Genomic DNA, 20,502 nt, shown 5'->3' with positions numbered 1-20,502 from the left:
CTAGAATGTTTGTACTGTGTCCTTAAAGAGCAACTGCATTGAAACACTAGGATGAGTTCATACTAGTGGTCGTCTCTAGGGTGTTATCAGCAAGGGATGCATGATCACCCAAACAAGCCTCACATCTTGCCCCTGCTGGGTGTTAGAGGTACCTAAATGTTACTCTGACAAGGGTGGCAAACAGGACTAGGTTTGTGTCGTTTGGAGTGCAGTAGGTGAGAGCAGTCGGAGGATTTGTGGTCTACGCTGCGTGTTCCATATTAAGGACTCACCAACCTACTCCACACTTGTCTCCGCCATGGTCACTATGGCGTTTGTCTAAGTGTTTGGACACAAAATCAGTGCTGCAGAGTGGCTTATTATGGCTGTTATTTGATTCGAACTGGAATAAATATACTTTGACGAAGGAATAATACAAGGGAATATATGCGGTTGAGAACTTGCAGACGGTGTAATGGGAAACTTCAACCTTCTGCGTAAACAGAAATAGTGATGCCCTGAGGAAGTTCACAGGTGGTGAGTGAAACGCCTTGGCTGTTGTCTGTTATATTGAAGAGAATAAACAATCCCATTGGAGCAACACATATGGATGATTACTTCCTTTGTGAACTTTGTCGGTACCACTTCAATTGCAATTTATAAATATTGGGACATTATTGGTTGCTCTCTGGGAGCAGTGGGTGCCTGGTTTGGAAGCATGACATGATGTAATATTTGGGAAAAGGGGGAGGTGCATTTTGAGTATTCGGCTCTCTGCTCTGGTTGGACGATATTAGTGTTTCTGAGTTTATTGTGCTGGGGACAAATGTCATGTATGTTTTGTCATCAGAAGGTCACTTGCTCTATTTTGGGTTTTGTGTATATGTGCAGGGACGTTGTGATGTGGGCTAACGAAGAACCTGTCAGTGTGCAATCGCTGGTGAGTGTCCTTTCTGGAGTATAAGTGGTTGGGCTATGAAGGTTTTAGGGTTGTGTTGTCTGGTTCCCTTGACAACTGCTGCCACTGGTGTGGGGCGTGTATGTGTTTTGAAGAATAAACTCATATAACTATATAGTTTAACAGTAGCAATTGTGTAGTTATGATCAGATCTCAGTTTCCACAGCAACAGTGTTTCCTCAGTTCTTTGGTTACTTTGGTGTTCTTTTCTCCTTTCCACCATGTGACCAACCTTCTTCAAATTTAGCACTCGCTTGGTTCATCAGGCAACATTTCTGCATTCGTTCTGCAGATCCAGCCAGAGGCAGAAAAGATATGGGGAAGAAAATAAAAATTGTGTGCCCGATTCAAGCTCCCAGAGAACTTTTTGTTCAGCACTACTGCAGAAATGATGGAACAGAATGACTCTAAACATGGAATACAAGTACCTTTACCCAAAATAAGGCCTATATGTCATTTGTAAAGTTATGCAAGGGAAGGGATAGGGGAGCGTGATCTTATCCCTAAAAAGGCATACGTTTTACTCCAGATTCGCAGTTCGGCTCACGGACTCATGGATCTTGTGAGAGGACCTTTTGTTATTATGGTTGCACCTGAGAGCCTGCACTGCAGATCCAGGATGTGAGTATCTGTGGGTTTTTTTTTTACGCATGAGTTCTTGCATGCCTTGAATAGCTTTGTCTAGCCACAAGGGCACGCATAAAGAGCAATTGAGGCAATCCTGTGCTAAAGAATTCTTCTAGAAAAACAGAAATTTGAAATGGGCAAATTTGAGTGTCTTTATATAAGAACACCACTCAACCAGTAAGTACCCAAATACCCCTAAACGGTGTATTACATAATTTAGGTTCCCATTTTATCTTGCAAGAGTTCTGATCTGACGTATATTGGGAATCCTCTTGTGTCTTGACATAGATACACTTTATTGACAAATAAGAGCATAAAATGCGTCAGGTGATGCTTGATGTTATTCCAGGTTGCCTTGGATGGTGTTAAATCAATCCAAAGCTGTAAGACTGTGTGTGTAATGGTAGCTATGTGCACACCCTGCTATGTTCAGTTACACACTGGACATAGCAGTATTCCCCTGTGGGATACTTCCGTGCCCAGTTATGTCTGGCCCAGAGTTGCCACATCTAGATTTCACATGTGTAGGAATACCCAGTCCAATTTTACCAGATGAAAATACAGCCAGTACAATCAAGTAGGATTGGGCTCCTAGGCCAGACCTGCCTGGACCCAGACCCATACCTCGTCCCCTCCACAGCATGCACCTCGTCAGGTCACATCTACAGCTAGCCACTGAGTACTTCCTTGAAGCCTGAATAACCACCCTTCTCCCATTTTCAAACAACTGAGTGAAAGTGGTAAATGAGAATACATGAGAGCATTGGTCTGCACAGATACCATGCAGAAGTACACCTAGCTAAACCTGGTCCACGTGGTTATTCCCCATTCCATATGTATTAACTCATTATAGGTGGATTCATGCGTGGTGATGCTGACTGGAATTGTTAAATCAGGCCACCCAGTATCTTTGCACCTATATTAGAAAAATGTATAGTTGGAGCTTAAATAACAAATACATTACCCTGACACTAAACACATATATTCACATATATGTGTCTGACTGATTTTTCTGAGTACCAAGCACATCTGTAAATAATTTCTAGAAATGCCTCTGCTGGGCTATCTGATTGCAGCAGCAGCTGTGTGTGGTGGCACAGGAGGTCATGATTTGGAGTTGGCAGGGGAGATCCTGCAAGGCTTCACTTACATTGTGTTCTGTGTAGAACTCAGTGCATGTGTAGAACCAGCTTGCAAATGTGGCAACCAGAACAAGCCATGTAGTGTCACAAAGGGTAGCTTTCCATCCCTGCACCTGTAGTGATGTCAATTTGCAACTGCCTGTTCCCGACACAATTTACTCATTGATGGCATCCAGCTCGTCACCACCTCCCAACCACAGGGCTACTTTACGCCTCGCCTGTAGTGAAATCTTGACCTCTGTCCTACTTAGTTGCTGCTCACTGGCCTCTCCAGAGGTCTGGAGCTTGAGGATACGTCCTCATAGAGTTTTCCACTGGGACCGCCCCATGGCTGATACCGAAGTTCACAAGGGACTTTTAGGAAGACAAGAGGAGGCTTCTCTAAATGGTAGTTTCACCCAGCAAAGCACAAGTTAACTGCACGTCCCTGGACTCTGGTCACTGGAACAACTTTCCATTGATACAGACATCAGAACAAAGATGGATTTAAGACAACAATGGAATCTGGACTAAAATCGACATGTTAAAGCTATGAACTTCCCTCATCCCCACAAAGGCAGCGCACCTTATTTTGATCCTGGACTAATGTAGAGACTAGACCGCTCATGATCCAACTGAAGTGCTGGTGCTCACATGGGAAATCTCAAGAGTGTCAGCCATCTTAGGTGTGGCCATCCTCCCATCCGAGATCTATCAATTGTCCAAGTAAAAGGAGATATATCTCACTTATCAACATTTACACATAAAGCAGTAGGTCCTGTTTGACTTGCAATGTTCTCAGGCACCAAACTGTAAGCATTCCTCATAGGTCTCTGTAGAAAGTAACTTAAATGCTCAAGTCTGCCTCCTATGTTTGCAAGGTGCTCTTAAGTAAAACACTTTGAAATCCTTTGGAGTCTAACTCGCACGATATAAAACTGCATAGAAAAGGAAAAAATTAAAAATAGAGAATTCCTTTTTGAGACCACTCGTGTATCAAGTCTCTTTTTCAGATGTACGCGATTTGCATGAATAGCGCCTGTGTATCTCTCAGGCCACTCAGTCTCGTTTTCTTTTTAAGTAGTCCACACTTAGAGTTTCAGTAAAACAAAAATCTATATGGCCTCAGCGCTATCAATCCAGCACATTGCATTTCTTCTCTTATGAAGTGACAACGCTAATTGAACCATCCTTAACAATGTGGCATCATTGTTATTAAAGAACGCCAGAAGGCATACAACAGGCCTGAAGGGACCCCTGGAAGCTGTCACTGCTGAAACCTTTCCTGGTGCCTTTTAGCAATGAAGCTGCCCATCAGGGGCATGCCCAAGGCGGATGTGAGCCACCAGGCAAACCCTCATTGTGTAGAAACCGTGCCCTCAGTGGGAGGCACCAGAGCCTTTGATTGGCAGGGTGAGGGGTATGGCCTGGTTAGAAGCCTCAGAAACATGGGTAATGAGCAGAGATGTGGCTGATGAAGACGGCTATTCACTTATACACTGGGAGGGATCCCTGTGCTCCACCTGCAGCCTGAGCCAGTAAATATCAATTTTACGCAAGCTGAAACTCCATCTGTAATTCAGTGGCAGCTTCTAGGAAGCCCCTGTAGGTGCCCTGCCTCTTAGATTCTGCATCTAATCTCACACTGCCATGGGATGACGGTCCTTACACTGATTCTGGGTAATGCTGGGCCTGGTGGATTCATTAAAGACTTTAGGAGCAGCCCTCTTCTGGGGAAGGGCAAGATCCCTGCTAGGTTAGGGCCACATGACTGCAGGTGTTCACAATCCTTCTTATTAGCATCACTAAAGGTAAATGTGTTTCTGAAGCACTGTTGAGCAGGACATCTTCTGTGCTGAGGCTCCTCCCTTCCAGACACCTTGCAAACAAGCATGTCTTCCTCACAGGCATTCGCAGAGCTCACGACAAGCTGCATGAGGGATGTCCTGCCGCGACCACTGAGGGCATCCCCTGGGCTTCACGAGGCATGTTACGTTATGTTAAAGTAACTTTTAGAGCGCACGATTACCCTTGAGGTGTCTTGTCGCTAGCTCTGCTGAATGGGCTCAGAAAAGTATTAATGAGAGAAAAGCCAAGTTTTTAATTCCTTCCTAAAGGATACCAGATTTACATGCTGATGGACTGGCCAGGATTGCTCAGTTCACCCTTTACTGCTGTCTGATCATGGTCCCTTTTTAACCTACTGATGTATATAATTGTTCAGAGTCATTGCTGATGTTGTGTTTATTTTCTTGCCCTTTATGTTGCATTCTACATCCATCAGCTGCAGAGCATGGAATATTGGTGACTGGTCCCTCTGAGGCAGTTGCTGGCTGATCTCATGGGACACACTAGCCTGGGTAAACGTGCTCATGAAATAAACTCCTTTTCTTCTTCTCTACAGCACTGATCTTGGGTGATAGTAACTACATTCTCACTGATCTCCCTCACACTGCTCTCCCCTATTGAGACCCCCAATATATTGCGGCACGGTGAGGCCAATTTTGCAGCAGCACAAGTGGAAATTTTGCTGCACAAAAGGATGTTTTTGCAGCATGTATGTGGCGCTTTGTTGATCCATATGTGGTTGCCCTCGCCCCAAGAAACACTGAGGAGTCACTTAATCCACTTAACATTTTGGTTTGCCCCATCTCGCCTCCCTCCTTCATTGTCAGTGTTTCTTGCAGCCCCACCTGCCCTCCGACCTTTTGTTATCCTTGTTGCTTGCCCCTCGGTCCTCTGTTGTCCATGGTGACCTCCCACCTGTCCCACTTCCTCCCTCAGCTGCTTGTGTTGCCCCACACAACAAAAAATAGACTCTGACACTGACACCGGTCATGATGGTTTGTTTCCTCACACCTTATGTGGTCCGTGTTGCCCCCACACACGTTCTCCCCATCTTGCCTCCCGTCCCACCCTCCCTCCACTAAGCTTTTAAGGTGGGTAGCACTGGTCACGTGACTGTATTTTTTTTATTCTAAATTTTCAACCAGACTGCATGGCAGCAGCATTGCTGTACATCATGGCTAAAAAAAACACATAAAAAACAAATAGCTCTCATCTCATAGATGAGAACTATTGGCTTTGTCAATGCTTGTCAACTCGACCATTGGGTAGGCCTTGCTTTCTTTTAGTACTGTTATAAACATGCACAGACATACTCTTAATTCATAATTAGCTTTTCTTCACAAGTAAAGGGCCATCTAACTCCAGTTTACCAGCCCCTCCAACAATTCCACCCACTGAAAGCCGGGCTGTGTAAACAAAAGTACAGACTCCCTTAATTGGAAATATGAAGATGATTTTGGATGTGAACATTGAAGGAGGGATTTAATTTTATACAATACTTAATTGAGAGTGCATGACGGATGGGTTATGCCCACAGCCCACATTTCATCAGCTCAGCACATCCTGGTGGGATAACAGGACCTAAATACAAGAGAACATGTAGGAAAGATTCAGGGCAGGCATCCAGTCTCCCTCCTCAAGGCGGGTCCCATAGTGCAGAGAAGGCGAGGGAACCGTGCTGTTTAACTCCAGACCACACCTCTGAAATATTTTTGTAGCTCGATTTTTTTGTCCTCAAGACAGAGGTGTCCAGCAGCAACCTTGGATCTTCATTGGACAGCTGAACCCATGTGCGCCTTTTGTATCCAGTTTCAAATTGAATTGCAAGGGCGCCTTGAGGTTGCTGTATTATCACCCCAAAGACTTAGGAATTGCTCTTGAGTCTCACCTCGCATCAGTGGTTGTCAACTGTTAACTGTGTTAATATCCCTAGTGTGATGGGCCGGCGGACGTTGTGTTACCCTTTGTCTCAGAGTTAAAACGATAAAAGAGAGTTATTTGTATGCAAAGCCTTTGACTTGCAACATTGGTATATGGAATTATTATCACTTGATTGTTCAAAATGCTGTTTCAATCTTTTCGATTTCGACGAACCCGACATATATTTTATGTCTCTTTTAATGGTCGGGCTTGACAATACAGCTGTCTCCAGACAATTATGTGAGCATCACTAGAGAGGGGTTCTGCCTCTGCCCACATGTTGGGAGCCAGGAGTTTTTTTGTTCAAATCTGTTTCTTCATTTTGTCATGACAACATAATTACAGCATCACACTTGGAGGATAAAAGAGACTATATTTGAGTCGGTCAATACCCACAGACCGTAATGCACAGTATAGTGGGCTGTGAGCAGGTAGGAAATGGATTGTTCAGTCACCTGACATCAATACAGACATTCTGCTGCAAAGGAGGTTACTGTCACCGGGGGTCGACAGGCAGATGTGTGATGCCCCATTCTGAGCATGTCCCCTGTGCATCGCATATGTCTTAGTGAAGAGACAGAATTTGACATACATAACAGAGTAAGAGAGCTGGTCAATTTCAAAGACTTTCAACATACGTATCTCATATTTCCCAGGTGCCCCACAACATTAGGGTACACAAGGCAAAGGAGCGAGCACAACTGTGGACCCTCTGGCATTTAATCGCGCGGTGTTCGGGAATGTGGTCCGGACGGATCAAGCACTCACCGATGCCCAGGCGGTCCAAGAAGGGAGGGAAGCGCTCCCCCGGTGGAACAGGTTCCGGGGCAAAGGGTCCCGGTGTAACATCTGTGGGGTTATGAATAGCAGAGTGAAAGTCAGATGGGATGGTGACCAGGCACTAGCTAGTGGATAAGTTTTACTCTATGCGCAGGGCAGCACTACCAGCCTCTGCCCATGTGGCTAAGGATTGCACCCAAGAGTACAGGGGCGGGGGATCTGGTGACTTCCATCTGCTGGTGATGAGTCTTTTAGCTAACAGTAGGCAAGGTCTTTAAAGCGGGGCATTGTCTTGTAGTTTTTACTGTGTTTAAATAGGCCCAGAATACAATCCTCCCATGCGGTTAAAACGTCATGCCCAGTAATGAGGGACAAGAGACGCGTCACCCCTGCCAGTAATGATACAGCCAAGGGCAGGACCATAGCACATGCTTTGGGTCCGCGTCTGTCAGGTGACACCTAGGGCATGAGAGCCAGGAGGTTTGATTGGGCAGGTCTTGAGTGCTTCAACAAAAAAGGGCTTGCCCTCCTTGAAGCTGTGATAATTTTGTTTATTTATCCAGCTGCCTGAGCTTGAACTTTCAGAGTCACACCACACGTCACTGCAGTGCTTAGGCTAAAATGTCTTGGAGACTTTATGCTGATTTTCTCCAGCAGCAGCACAGATGGGAAGAGGGAACCTTTAACCACATAGATTTTTAGGCCTGGGTGACCGTGCCACTGTCACTCGGCCTTTTAACCTACACCAACATGATTCTACAGTTATGTGCTTTACCTATAGATTCCCATGCTATTTACTTATAATGCTTCACATTGCCATACAACATATACTTAAAGCCAGACCTATTGACATTGCCAGTGCTTGTTGAATCTGATACCAATTGTTTTTAATTTTAAAGCTCCACCTAGCCATGACCAGTCCTCTTGGAATAAAGGCGCAGGAAGGTGTTCAAACAGTGTGACTCCAAAGCCTTGGCAGCGGTAAATGGTGCAAGTGCCATTCACCAGCAAACCAAAGATGAGCTGGGGAGTAGGGAGGTCAGAAGGCAAGAAAGTATGGGAGCCCAGCTGGACCAATTACCAGCCCTCAAAATATATAGCATTTCGGAAGCCTCATAGTCATTCTTAGTGGCCAATATTGTAATGCAAGAAATAGGGAAATGACGGAACACATTCGCCTGAGCTGTTGTGTGGTTTTGCCCTGTATGTGCAAAGACAAATGTGTCTTTACTGCAGTGTACCTACAGACATTGTGTATGTTTAAATTCCACAAATCCTGATTCTCTGACTCAGGATGTTTAGATTGCCCTCAGCTATTGCTGTGAATTTCTTTAAGGAACACTGCTACTGGTAAACATGTTCTAACATTTCAGATGATAAGATTGGAGAGGTATTAGACTGGGTGGTTTTGCAGCAGTCTTGTTGGGTCCTTTAAAGTTGAACCCCTGAATAGTGCCAGCAAGCAGTATGGACGTCATTTAGAGGTCGCCAGGGGTGCCAGCTGTGACCCCTGACTTGCTCCCCGTGACCACTGCTATTCAGTGCTTAATTTGTAAATAAAAAAGGTGCCAGTGCCGAAATGCCTCCTCTTAAACACGCGGCTGCTGCAATTAAATGCGAGGACACGGAATACTGAGGCAGCGTAATCCCGAAGCCATCTCGGACCTCTATAATCCATTTACAGCCACTCCCTGACCCTTCAGCTCACACCTGCAGCTTTCTGCTTTCCCTCTTTGTGATGCTTTTTTGTTTTTTCTTCCTCCGTATGTGTCTTTTGCTCGCAGCAAATGCTTGAGGCAGAAGAATAAGCGCCGGCACTCAAAAATAACTACTGGCGCCCGCACCGGAAACAAGCACAAATTAAGCACTGCTGCTATTGTCTTTGCAACCCCTGGCCTCTCAGGAGGCAAAGGAAATTAAATGCTAAAATGTGCACTGTTTACTTTCTGCAGCTCCAGCTGTGAATTAAGGCATAAAACGTTTGGCTCTCTAAAAAACAAAAGTGTAATTATATTCACCCTGAATAAATAGAAAATCGAAATACAAAAATACACACTTTTAAACATTGTTGCAGAATTTCATTATTGTCAACACATAGAAAATAATGTCTATTCACTAAGGCATCTTTTAAATCATCACAGCTTCAGGGATGAGTAATTTTGCTTCCTAGTGATGTTTAGTGGATTGGAGACACAACATCCCCCTCTTCCAAAAAATACATATTTTTTCATGCAATTAGAAAGAGAAATGTGTAATGTTTCTGTCATCTAAGCCCCTTATTTAAAGTGTAGGTGGCATATTAAATGGACATTTATCTGTGTCAGTAACACATGTTATGCCATCAGTTCCTCGAAGGATTCAGAGGCAAAGGTCATATAATGTCACTTCCAGTGTTGTCATTGGGTCAAAGGGGGGTTAAGTGATGTGACTTGTGCTATCCTGGTATTTTGGTGAATTGACGCCCATGGCAGGCAGTTTCAAGGATCTGTGAACTCATCTATAAGGAACTTTCATTAAAGTTGTCAGAAGTGATCAAAGATGAACCCTTAGTCAAAAACATAAACAAAGGGACAGACCCCAAAAAATCTTTAAAATCTTCTTCTGACAATAAATATATTTCGTTTAATTTGGGTGGCTGATGAACAGAGAGTGCTCCAACCGATTTGGGAGTACGTTTTCCACTCTGGAGGACCCCTTCCAGACTCTCCTGTCAAGTCTCCTGGTGTGCACTGTTTCTAGACCTCTGGTGAGTGTTGGGCTGTGTCCGCTGGGACTGAGAAGCCCTCCATCTCGTGGGATCTGTGCAGAGGCTGTGCCGGAGGGCAGTACCTGGAGGGCTATGGACTACAGTTTGCTGGGAGGAGGCTTGCCAGCTTAGCTTGGTCCTTGGTAAAGCTGCCATTCATTATTGAAACAATAGTGTCAGCCTCCCCGGGCGCATTTGCCTTTCAATACCTGACCCTGTGAGAACCAACCCAGAGCCTTCACTGATAGTATATCTTTTGGGTTTTGCGCAAACTTGGCTGAAGATCATTGGAGCGCTTTAGATGATCCTCAGATTGTTACACAAGGTCAGACTCTTTTTTAGGCTAGAACAAATTAAGGGGGTCATTATGACCCTGGTGGTCCGGCCCGCCACACTGGTGGTGGTGGCTAGACTGCAGACAACATGGTGGTGCAGGGCCGACAAATTATGACTATTGCAGTGAACTGGGTGCACCGCAGCCAGTTCACCACCTGGCCGAAAGTTGACTACCTGGCAGTCCACCTAACACCATCTGCGGTATAATGAGTATCCTTATCACCAGGGATTCCGTGGAGGCAGCCCCACCCAGAAATCCCTGGCGGTAAGGATACTAGCAACAGAAATACTAATTCCTGTTGCTACTACAGGACTCCCCAACACCCACACCCTGTAGGAGACCCCTACCCCTGAGCCCATCAGGATCCCCCACCCCCCAATCAACTATGCCACCCTCCCCTCTGATCCCTGTACTGCCCCCCTCTGCCCTCCGATCCCTGTACAGGCCCCCCGATCCATGCACACACACACCACACATGCATACGTACATGCACACATCCACGCTCACTCATTCACACACACATGCACACATGGCCACAACACTCCCCCCACCCCTGCGTACACGCATTCACACAAGCACACAGACACTTACACACACATGAACACAAACACGCACAACACCCCCCACCCCCCTCCATTCACACACACAACCCCATTCACGCACACAACATTCAACACTCACGCCCTCCCCTGTCAGTCGATCACCTTACCTGGTAATCGTCCGGGAGGGAACGGGGTCCATGGGACATGCTCCACTGGCACCGCCCCTTCAACACAACACCGCCACACGGATTAAAACGTTGTAATACGGCAGGTGGTGTTGTGATGACGTGGCGGTGCCAGCGGAGCAACCTCCACTAGACCGCCGACCGCCAGTATGGCTGCTGGCGACTCCCCACCCAATTTATGGCGGAGAGCCGCCAGGAGTCATAATATGGCGGTCTCAAAACCACCATCACTGGCGGTCTCCTGGCGGGCGTGACTTCGGAGGTCAACTGTTTTGACTGCCAAAGTCATAATAAGGCCCTGAGTGATTTGTCCAGAATCACAAGATTTTGAGTGGGAGTAGGATTAACTGGTGTGATAATCTGTAGTGTAACTACCACAAAATGACTCATAATTATGAGTAATTACGGAAGAAGAGTAATCCAGCATTTAGTGCAATTTTCTTTGTGCAAAATGCACCCTTGCATCCAAGATAGGCCTGGGGCTACATTTTGCTCTTAGAAAACTGCACTAAATGCTACAGCACAGGATAGCAGTAGGCGCTCGTTCTTTCTTAGTTCGTTGTTCCTAGGCTACGCATTTTCACCTCAAATTGCTCAAGATGTCATAATTGTGTAATTTCACATCACTAGAGTAATGCGTAATCAGTCTGATTATTCCAGCAAAATTTAAATTTCTCTCAGCCCTAATTTTGAGCCAGCGTCAGTTCTCGAACCTTGTTCCCCAGTTTCAAATTCAGCAGTTTTGATCGTTCAGCCAGATCTCCTCTTCTCACTCTAATAGCATCCTCAAAGTGCCACTTATCGTGTAACATCGCTTCCTGTGTTGCTCGTTCATTCGTTGCCAGTTCCTGCAATGTCTCTTCCTGGAAAAACACATCCTGCCGTGTCAGGGCCTAATTTACCAAGGGCTTCCGCACTTGTGTTGGAGGCACTGCAGTCGTGGGGGAGTCTCCGCACTCGGGGCAGAATCTCTGTAATGAGAATTCTCATTGTGGGGACTTTTCCTGCAGGACCTTCTCCTCGAATGCTGAGGCCTTTTGTGAAATAGGCCTTCACTGTCCTGCTGCTGAGCATCCGGCTGGTCAATTGTGAAGCCCCTCTTGGTGTCTGGGGCCTTGGTTAAACTGATGTGAATTTGTTGCGTTGGTTTTATTCGACTTCCTTCTCACCTTTCTAGCCAATTTCATGTTGTACCCAGTGAGAGTTCAATACACAAAGTGGCTTAGGACAGATAAAGTTAAGGATGCAGAGTCTCGGCTCTCATGGCGGAATCTCCACTCTCGTGGCGGAATCTCCACACTCGGGGCAGAATCTCCACTCTCGGGGTGGAATCTCCATACTTAGGGCGGAATCTCCACACTCGGGGCAGAATCTCCACACTTGTGGCGGAATCTCCACTCTCGGGGTGGAATCTCCACACTTGTGGTGGAATCTCCACACTCGGGGCAGAATCTCCACTCTCGGGTGGAATCTCCACACTTGGGTCGGAATCTCCACACTCGGGGCAGAATCTCCACTTTCGGGGTGGAATCTCCACACTTGGGGCGGAATCTCCACACTCGGGGCAGAATCTCCACTCTCGGGGTGGAATCTCCACACTTGGGGCGGAATCTCCACAATTGGGGTGGACTATCAGCAATGCAGTGCTCAGTGCAGAGATTCCTCCCCGAGTGCGGAAACTCCACAATCATAACTTTAAGAGTCATAAGTCTGTTTGTTAGTTTGTCATCATTTACTTACACAGCAAGTGCTCCAGCAGCATGTTAGATTTTGATTCATTGGCAGATTTAAATATTTTGTAAACTCTTACCGTGTACTGCCGAAAGGTGCTGTGTTACCATATCAATGGCAGATTGAGATGTGGCCAAGTGCTGATTAGTTGAACAGATAACAGCCACAGAAGACAGACACTGATGATCAGGCTTCATTTGCAGGCAGTACATGTTCACTGTTATAAGTCACTGGTCTGGAGAAAAGGGCAGATGATATTCACCCTGAAATGGCCCCTGCAGCACACATGGAAAGAGGAAAATGTCTTCCAGGATTGTTTTTGTGCAGGAAGGTGGCCCTTCCTGCACAAAAACAATCCTGCCAACAACACAGACGCCCTTGTGCCAAGGTGCAAGGGTAACTGCGTTGGTGCTAGGCAGCAAATTATGCAGCAGCGCAGAGGGAAAGGACAGAAATGCACCGTATCTTGTAAATACTGTGCATTTCTGCCCTTTTGAATTGGTGTAGGGCAGAAAGGCTTTCTGCGCTGCCCTATGCCAATTCCATGTAAATATGCCCCTTGGGCCCAAATTTAACAAAATACGGTGCAGCGCAAAGAAGCAAGTCCGAGTGTGGGGGCTCCTCCATGACAGCAGAATGTTATTGTGGATCGGCCCACAGTTTATAGCTATGAACATCAGACTATGAACTTTGACGCTCAGTTTATTCGCTGATCACCAGCTGGTTTGGTGATGGTAGTAGGATGCATGAGCAGACCAGGGAAGGTTAACCAGAGTGCTTGCGGCTGTCTTTAAAATTCTGTTCAGTGATATGAATGAGCACTTGACCAAACTAGCTAGTTTCTGTGGTCAGTGGGAGTGCAGAGAGTGGGGCTTTAACTGCAGTGGTCGAAGTGTATTAAAAAAAGTATGGGAACTCAGATGCTGCATTCAATGGGGATGATGTCAGTGAGCGTGGGGGTAAAGTTAAAGGTGTGGCTAAAAAAATAAAAAAATAAAAAATATCCTGTAAGGTTTTTGATTCCATGATATCTTATTTGATTGTAAACCAGTTGTCCAAATCACCTCCCAAAGAAAATTTTATGCCTGAAATCTATTCTTTGTCTATATTGAGAAATATGTTCTTACAATGACACTGAAACGTCAGCCTTATCACAGCACTAATTTGGCTTCTTGCTTTGCTTGCAGTTATCCTGGTGGTCGTGTTTGGCATCTGCTGGGCCCCGTTCCACACTGACCGCCTCATGTGGAGCTTCATCGATCACTGGACCGGTGAGCGGCATGAGATGTTTGGTTACGTCCACATCATCTCCGGTGTCTTTTTTTACCTGAGCTCAGCCGTCAACCCCATCCTCTACAACCTGATGTCCACCCGCTTCCGTGAAATGTTCAAGGAAGTAATGTGCCACGGTCGGCTGAAGAGAGCTGGCTCCCGGAAGTACTCGCCCAGCGTCACCCGAGTCACCATGCGAAGCATGGTGTGCGAACACATACCCAGCAACGGGCTGCCACTCTCAGATGTAGAGGAATATGAGGTGTACCTGGAGTGTGAGAACACCAACGAGCATGAAACCTCCTTTTCCTGACTAATCAACCATGCATGCTCTCCACTCTTGCAGGAACTGCTGGGTACCAACTTGGCCAATTCGAAAATTGCAAAATGATGGGGTCTTTTGCGTGATATGGTGAAGAGCCTCAGAGTTACCACCCAGTGGTGGAATAACTGTCCAACCACGAAACCGGCACGCATCTAGTATAAACTTCTCAGTTTTGGTGACAGTATGAATCTGGACTGCTGCCAATTTTTGGTGTCCCACAAAAGGATTGTCAAGCAATGCCTGCAACCCCGTGAAAGGTTCCAGCGTTATGCCTCTGGATGTGTTGAGGGAAAGCAGCCACATGAAGCCGCCCTGGCTACCCAAGAAACTTTACGTAAAGATTCAATTTTTTCTGCTTCCTCTCTTCTTTTTGATTGGTTTGTGTGCCCTATAATGTGATTTCTTCACCGACCCACCTTGGGAGGAAGATAGAGATCTGCCTAGAAGCAACCTAGCATCTAGAACAGTGACATAGACTTCTTATCTTTGCTAAATAGTTCACACACGTCAAGACTGCACATAACTGGCCATGGCCATCAGTGATGACAAGCCATTGGTGAACCCTGGTATTTTTGGTGAAGGCTACCGGCACCATCTCCGTTTCATTTTAACTTAAATATTTAAGATTCATGTACTTGTCTAGTGCAAAGGACTCACCTAGAAAAATTGTAAGATCCTTGTATAAGGGTAAGGATTTGTTAGCTGGGTCAGACCTCCATCTGGCGTGATCAAAAATTTATGTTGGTCAATCTTTGGATGGGATTTGGATCCTGTGTCTGAGGTGTGTGAAGAAAAGGAAGTCACTAACGTACTGTTTTAAAATGTATCTGGTATATATATAGCACGACTCTAGCCGAAAGACAGTAGAGCACATTACCAGGTCAAATGCAAAGACACAGCCAGCATTGGATTAGAGGGGTGGATAATTTGTGGATTACTCCTGCAAACCAATGTTTATGTTTCAAATCTCAAAAAGTGTCTTCAGGCGAGATGAACTACACAGTCAGCATAGTTAAAAGAAGGGATACCCCCAGTTCATCATTATTCTACCCACATGAGTAATTGCATTGCCCTAGAGGATAAATTATAGATTGTTTTTTTAAAACACCACAAAAAATGTGGCACCAATATTTTAAAGAAGCAGGTAAAATATTACTTACTGTCATTGGAGAGAATAATCAGAGCAGTCCATTATCAGCCCTTTATAAATTGTTAGCAAAAACCTAAAATCAACCAGAGGAATTCCTCCCAAAGAGGAAGTGTAGTCTGGACTTGCTCCATTTGATGGAGACTCTGAGTACTACCTGTGAAGTGCCCTTCTCCACAGAGGACCTGTTTGACCTGCCACCCATTCCTTCTAATGACAGAGATTGAACCTCTCTTCTTCGTGACTTAGAAGGTGTCGGCAAGATATGTGCATTATTTTTGGTGGCAGGGATCCTGCCCTAACTCCTGCAATGCCCCACTGCTTATAGTAAGTTAATTGATAAGTGACACAGGCACGGTACCATTCACTTGCTTTAAGACAACCAATATATTGAGGGACATATTTATGTCCCGGGTTGCGTCGCTCTTGCACCACGCAATGTAGTGCAAGAGCGACGCAAAGCTTAAGTGAGATTTTTGAAGACATGCAAAGCTATTTTGCATGGCTTCGAATTGCTTCAAAAATCTGGATTAATGCAATGCAGTGCACATCGCTGTGTTGCATTACTCTGCACCAGGGAGGCATTCCATGTACGTTGTGAGGGTGATTCCGCAAAACTTCCATGATTTTTTATGCATTTCCACACTTACCAAACCTGCTATACCTGGAAATGCTCCAAAAAGGTACACCTACGCAAGAGAGGAGTAACAATGAGAAATACCTTTATTTTCCTCCTTTATATCTCCTTCAAAGTGTGTTGCATTTCGCAGCACACATGGAAAGAGATAAAAGCCTCTCAGGATTCTTTTTGTGCAGGAAGGTGCCCTTTCGTCCTTAGAAACAATCCTGGCTACAACACAGGCACCCTTGCACCCCAGTGCAAGGGTGCCTGCGTAGGAGGCTGGCTGCCAAAGTGCGCCAGTGCAGGGGGAAAGGACAGGGATGAGGATTTTGGATAAAGACTGCATTCCTGCCCTTTCTCTGTGACTAAGGACAGCGCAGCAAGGGGACTAGCTGCGCTACACTGCGCCGCAAATGTCATAAATATGCCCCCGAGTGTTCTGACACGTGACTGAACATCAGACTAAATAAGGCAGCCTACAAGTTGCTATCAAATTAATTGTCCACTAGTAAATATAATTAAGAACAGGATGATTATGACAATTCTTTGTAACTTATGATTTAGTTTGCTTGAAACGAAGGGGCATATTTGCAAGCCCCTTGCGCCCCTTGGCACCACTGTAGTGTACTTTTTTTATGCTAAGGCGGCGCTAAACAAGCCCTCACCCTGTGCCATATTTACAAGGTGGCGCAATGCTAGCATTAATCCACTTTGTAACCCTTGCACCTCAATATATCGGTGCCGAATACATTGTATGCAAAGGGGTCGTTACCCTGCAGGGAGGCTCAAAATGGTGCAGTGAAATTTACAAGATTTCGCTGCTCCGTTTTCGTGTCATTTTTCATCGCCTGCCCAGGGCAGGCGTTAAAGTGATGCTAGGGTATTTCCTATGGGCCTCCTCGAGCTTTGCTAGACTAGCGTCAACATTATTGGCGCTAGTCCAGCAAAGCACCACAATAGCATCAAAAATGTTGATGCTGTTGTGCTAATGTGTGCCTTGGTGTGCTGTGTTGTAAACACAGCGCTACTGTGGAGTCGTTAGGGGGGCGCAGTGCAATGCAAGAAAACTGGCGCATTGGAGCCGATGCACAGTTCCTTGTAAATATGCCCCTAAGAGAGGAACAAGTGCAATGGACATAGTATCATTGATTGTGATTGCAAATCTAGGGGTATATCTATACTCTGTTTGTGCCATTTTAGCATAATTTATTTTTTATGCTGAAACTGCACAAACTTAACTCCATATTTATATTTTGACGATAGACACATCTAGCTAGCGCCATTTGTTGGATGCGTGAACCCACCTTGCGTCAATGAGATGCATGTTAAACATTCCTGACCTAAAAGTGACTCTAAGCCCATAGAGCCATATTCATTCCCCATGTAAAAATGAGCACAGGTGGGAGGCATACCCAAATAATGAGGCTAAGCCTGCTTAGCACCATTATTTAACGCCTGGGTCAGACCAGGCGTTAAGGTACCTGTGGACACATTTCCATGGCCAAACACCATGGAATGGGCCCACAGGTACCCACCCAAGCCCCAGGAACACCCCCACCCACTCGAGAGGAACACCAGAGGACGGGGGGTAAGGTAAGTATTTTTGTAATTTTCCTGTAAAGTGACATTGGGGGCCCTAACATGGGGCCCCCTGCCTGGCCCTGGGTCTAATGGCCATGCCGAGGGGACACTGGTCCCCTGTGCGGGCCACTGGGGTGGTGGGCATGACTTCTGTCTACAGGACTCATGTATGTGGATGCTTGCGCGTCAGTAAATGACGCTATGCTGATTAGTAGCAGAAATGGTGCCACTATCCAGCCTACCGTCATTTTCTGGCACATAACCTCCATTTCCCATACCACCACCCCTACCGGCTAGCATCATTTTTTGTGATGCCAGGCTATTCTTAGCGCTAGCTTGCGCCATTCCTCAAATATGGCGCACGGCTGGCACTGTAGAATGACACAAGCAGGTGCTAATATTGTTGCCGCAAAACTGGATTAGCCCCGTAAAAACCATAAATATGGGCCCAAATGTTTGCATTTACTATTTTTTTTAAATTTGAAAATACTTTTCACACTGTGCTTGTCAAGCTGTCATGCGATAGTAAGAAATAGAATTTTATTCAACGTTTTATTAGTTGAAGACACTTTACATGCTTGACACTATTCTGCCCCCAAATTCAAGTTAGGCTGGCATGTGATTTGTGGTCAGAGGTTTACTTGAGAAGGCTGAAAACTCTTTAATGTCAACAACATCTAGTCTGGGTTTATAAAATCCACCAATAATAGGAAATAGCCCCAACGACTACAAGAAAAGTAACAACACCACATATAAAAGGGCTAGACAAGAAAAAACATGCCAATTCCAGTGAAAAACGACGAGTGATACTTTAGAGTAACATGGCAGCCTCACAGGTGATGAGAATCGCCCCTGCTTTTAATGTCTGCACCCCGGGATCCAGGAACTGTTGTCTTAATGTTGAACCGTGAGCACCTGTAATTTGGGTTATGTGTGTTTCTCTGGCCTACAGTATTTCTTGAGTTATTGCAGGTGACTTTGCATTGTATACAGTTGTAGGTGGCTTCTGGTCTGCACCGATTTTCTTTGTTATATTTTGCACGATTCCTGGAATAAACAGAACAGCATGGGAGACTTCTGCGAGGTGCACCCAGTGTGGTTTGTGGAGAGGACAATATAAAGGTCTACAGTCCTGGCTGCAACACAGGCAGCCACAGGTGCAGAATACATGACCAGCAGTGATCACCTCCTTTCATCAGAGATGTAAAAAAGGCCTTGTCAGTGTGGAATGCCTATATGTGGGTAATTCATAAAAGCCAGAATTGCAATGCCCTTGGCACCAAGGTCATAATAGTAGTGATTTCTCCCGAATGCCAAGTGATTTATCACTTAAAAAACAGCTTTAAATATATTTTCGAAATCCATTCATTTTTGTCTGAAGATTAGCTGGTGAGTTCTGAAACTGCACACATTTTCTTCTCCAAAACAGCCTTTTCTATGTTGGTATACATGTGTTAATTCAACCAAGCAAAAGCTTCTAGTTTAGTGGGCTTGGCCGCACACAGGAGAGTCAGCAGAAGCTCAGGAGCTACTGGTTGGAGAAGCACCCAGAAGAAAAAGTCATTCTAAACTGCAAGAGCATAGTCTCTGGAACTGGATGTTTGAGGGGGGTAGTGGTGGGGGGGGAGAGAGAGCGAGAGAGAGGGAGGGAGAGAGAGAGAGAAGAGGGGGAAGGGGAGGGGGAAGGGGAGGGGGAGGGGGAGGGGGGAGGGGAGAGGGGGGGAGGGGGAGTCCAACAGACTATGATATTGCCTTGCACATTGGTTAGCTGTACCTGCTCATGCTATTGGATAACAAATGGGGCACCTGAGCACACGGTAGCATCAGCCGTCCCTTGATGCACCTGAGTCACACAATGTCCGCGCGGACCTTGTGCACATCATGGAAACGGATAGCACATTTTTCTCTCTAATACATTTAACTCACACCCAATGTAGACCCTAAACTGCCCAGGAGGCAGTGTGCAGTTTTATAAAAAAAGTTATACATGTACATTTAAGTTTTACATGTCCTGCTAGTGAAAAACTATGAAATTCATTTTTTTACTATTGCAAGGCCAACCTCGCCCACAGGATAACATTTAGATATCTTATTACATTTAATAAGTAATAACTTTCAATTGGGAGCAGGTAGGAATGCCCAATTTGGTGTCTAAAGAATTGTAATTTAAAACCCTTCTTATTGGAAGAGTCAGATTTTAAATCACAAATCTGAAAATGCCACTTTTAGAAGTTTGGCATTTTCTGGTCTCAAATATTTGGTGCAAGCAGCCTGTGTCCTTGGTCACATGACTAGCTGCAGTTGGCAGTTAGCCTTTGTGTATTGCTCCCAGAGAGTGAGGCAGAGGGGTAATAGGTGTATGAAAGGATAACCTATGTCTAACTTGATAAGAGAGCGGAGCCAAAGGGTTTCACACTCATCTTTTGTGGAAGACAAGCTGGAGCCAGGGCGGTTAGGCAGGAAATTCCAGACACCTCGGTAGGGGAAGGACTCTAGAAGCTTATTCCTCTTCAAAGTGGGCACAGGTATAAATAGCGGGCTCTCAGACCCAACTCATCAGGACACTTCTGGACCTGCGGAAGGCTCAGAAGGACTGCCATGCTGCTCTGCTACTCTGCAGCCTGAGTGAGAAGGACTGGACCTGCACCTAAAACCCAGGACCACCAGAGGACCCCAGTTGGCAGGACTCCTGATTACAGCCTCAGGGTCAGAAAAGGCTCCAAACTCCTTAAACCCTGCACCTGGTCCTATCATGCTGTCATTTCTAACTGCCCAAGTGGT

The 20,502-nt window shown here is 45.7% G+C and overlaps 1 protein-coding gene across 1 annotated transcript in view; it reads left to right on the top strand.

Annotated features, from left to right (window-relative positions):
- Positions 1-18,800, top strand: part of NMUR1 (neuromedin U receptor 1) — a 102,729-nt gene extending 83,929 nt beyond the window's left edge. The window contains exon 3 of the mRNA XM_069212863.1: positions 13,962-18,800. Within this exon, the coding sequence (XP_069068964.1) occupies positions 13,962-14,359 (398 nt within the window). The 3' untranslated portion in view covers positions 14,360-18,800. The remainder of the gene's footprint in view (positions 1-13,961) is intronic.
- Positions 18,801-20,502: the final 1,702 nt, after the last annotated feature.

Source organism: Pleurodeles waltl, chromosome 11, assembly GCF_031143425.1.
Source record: "Pleurodeles waltl isolate 20211129_DDA chromosome 11, aPleWal1.hap1.20221129, whole genome shotgun sequence".
Lineage (NCBI taxonomy): Eukaryota > Metazoa > Chordata > Amphibia > Caudata > Salamandridae > Pleurodeles > Pleurodeles waltl.
Note: the sequence above shows the minus strand (reverse complement) of the source record. Positions and strands in the feature narration are given on the sequence as shown.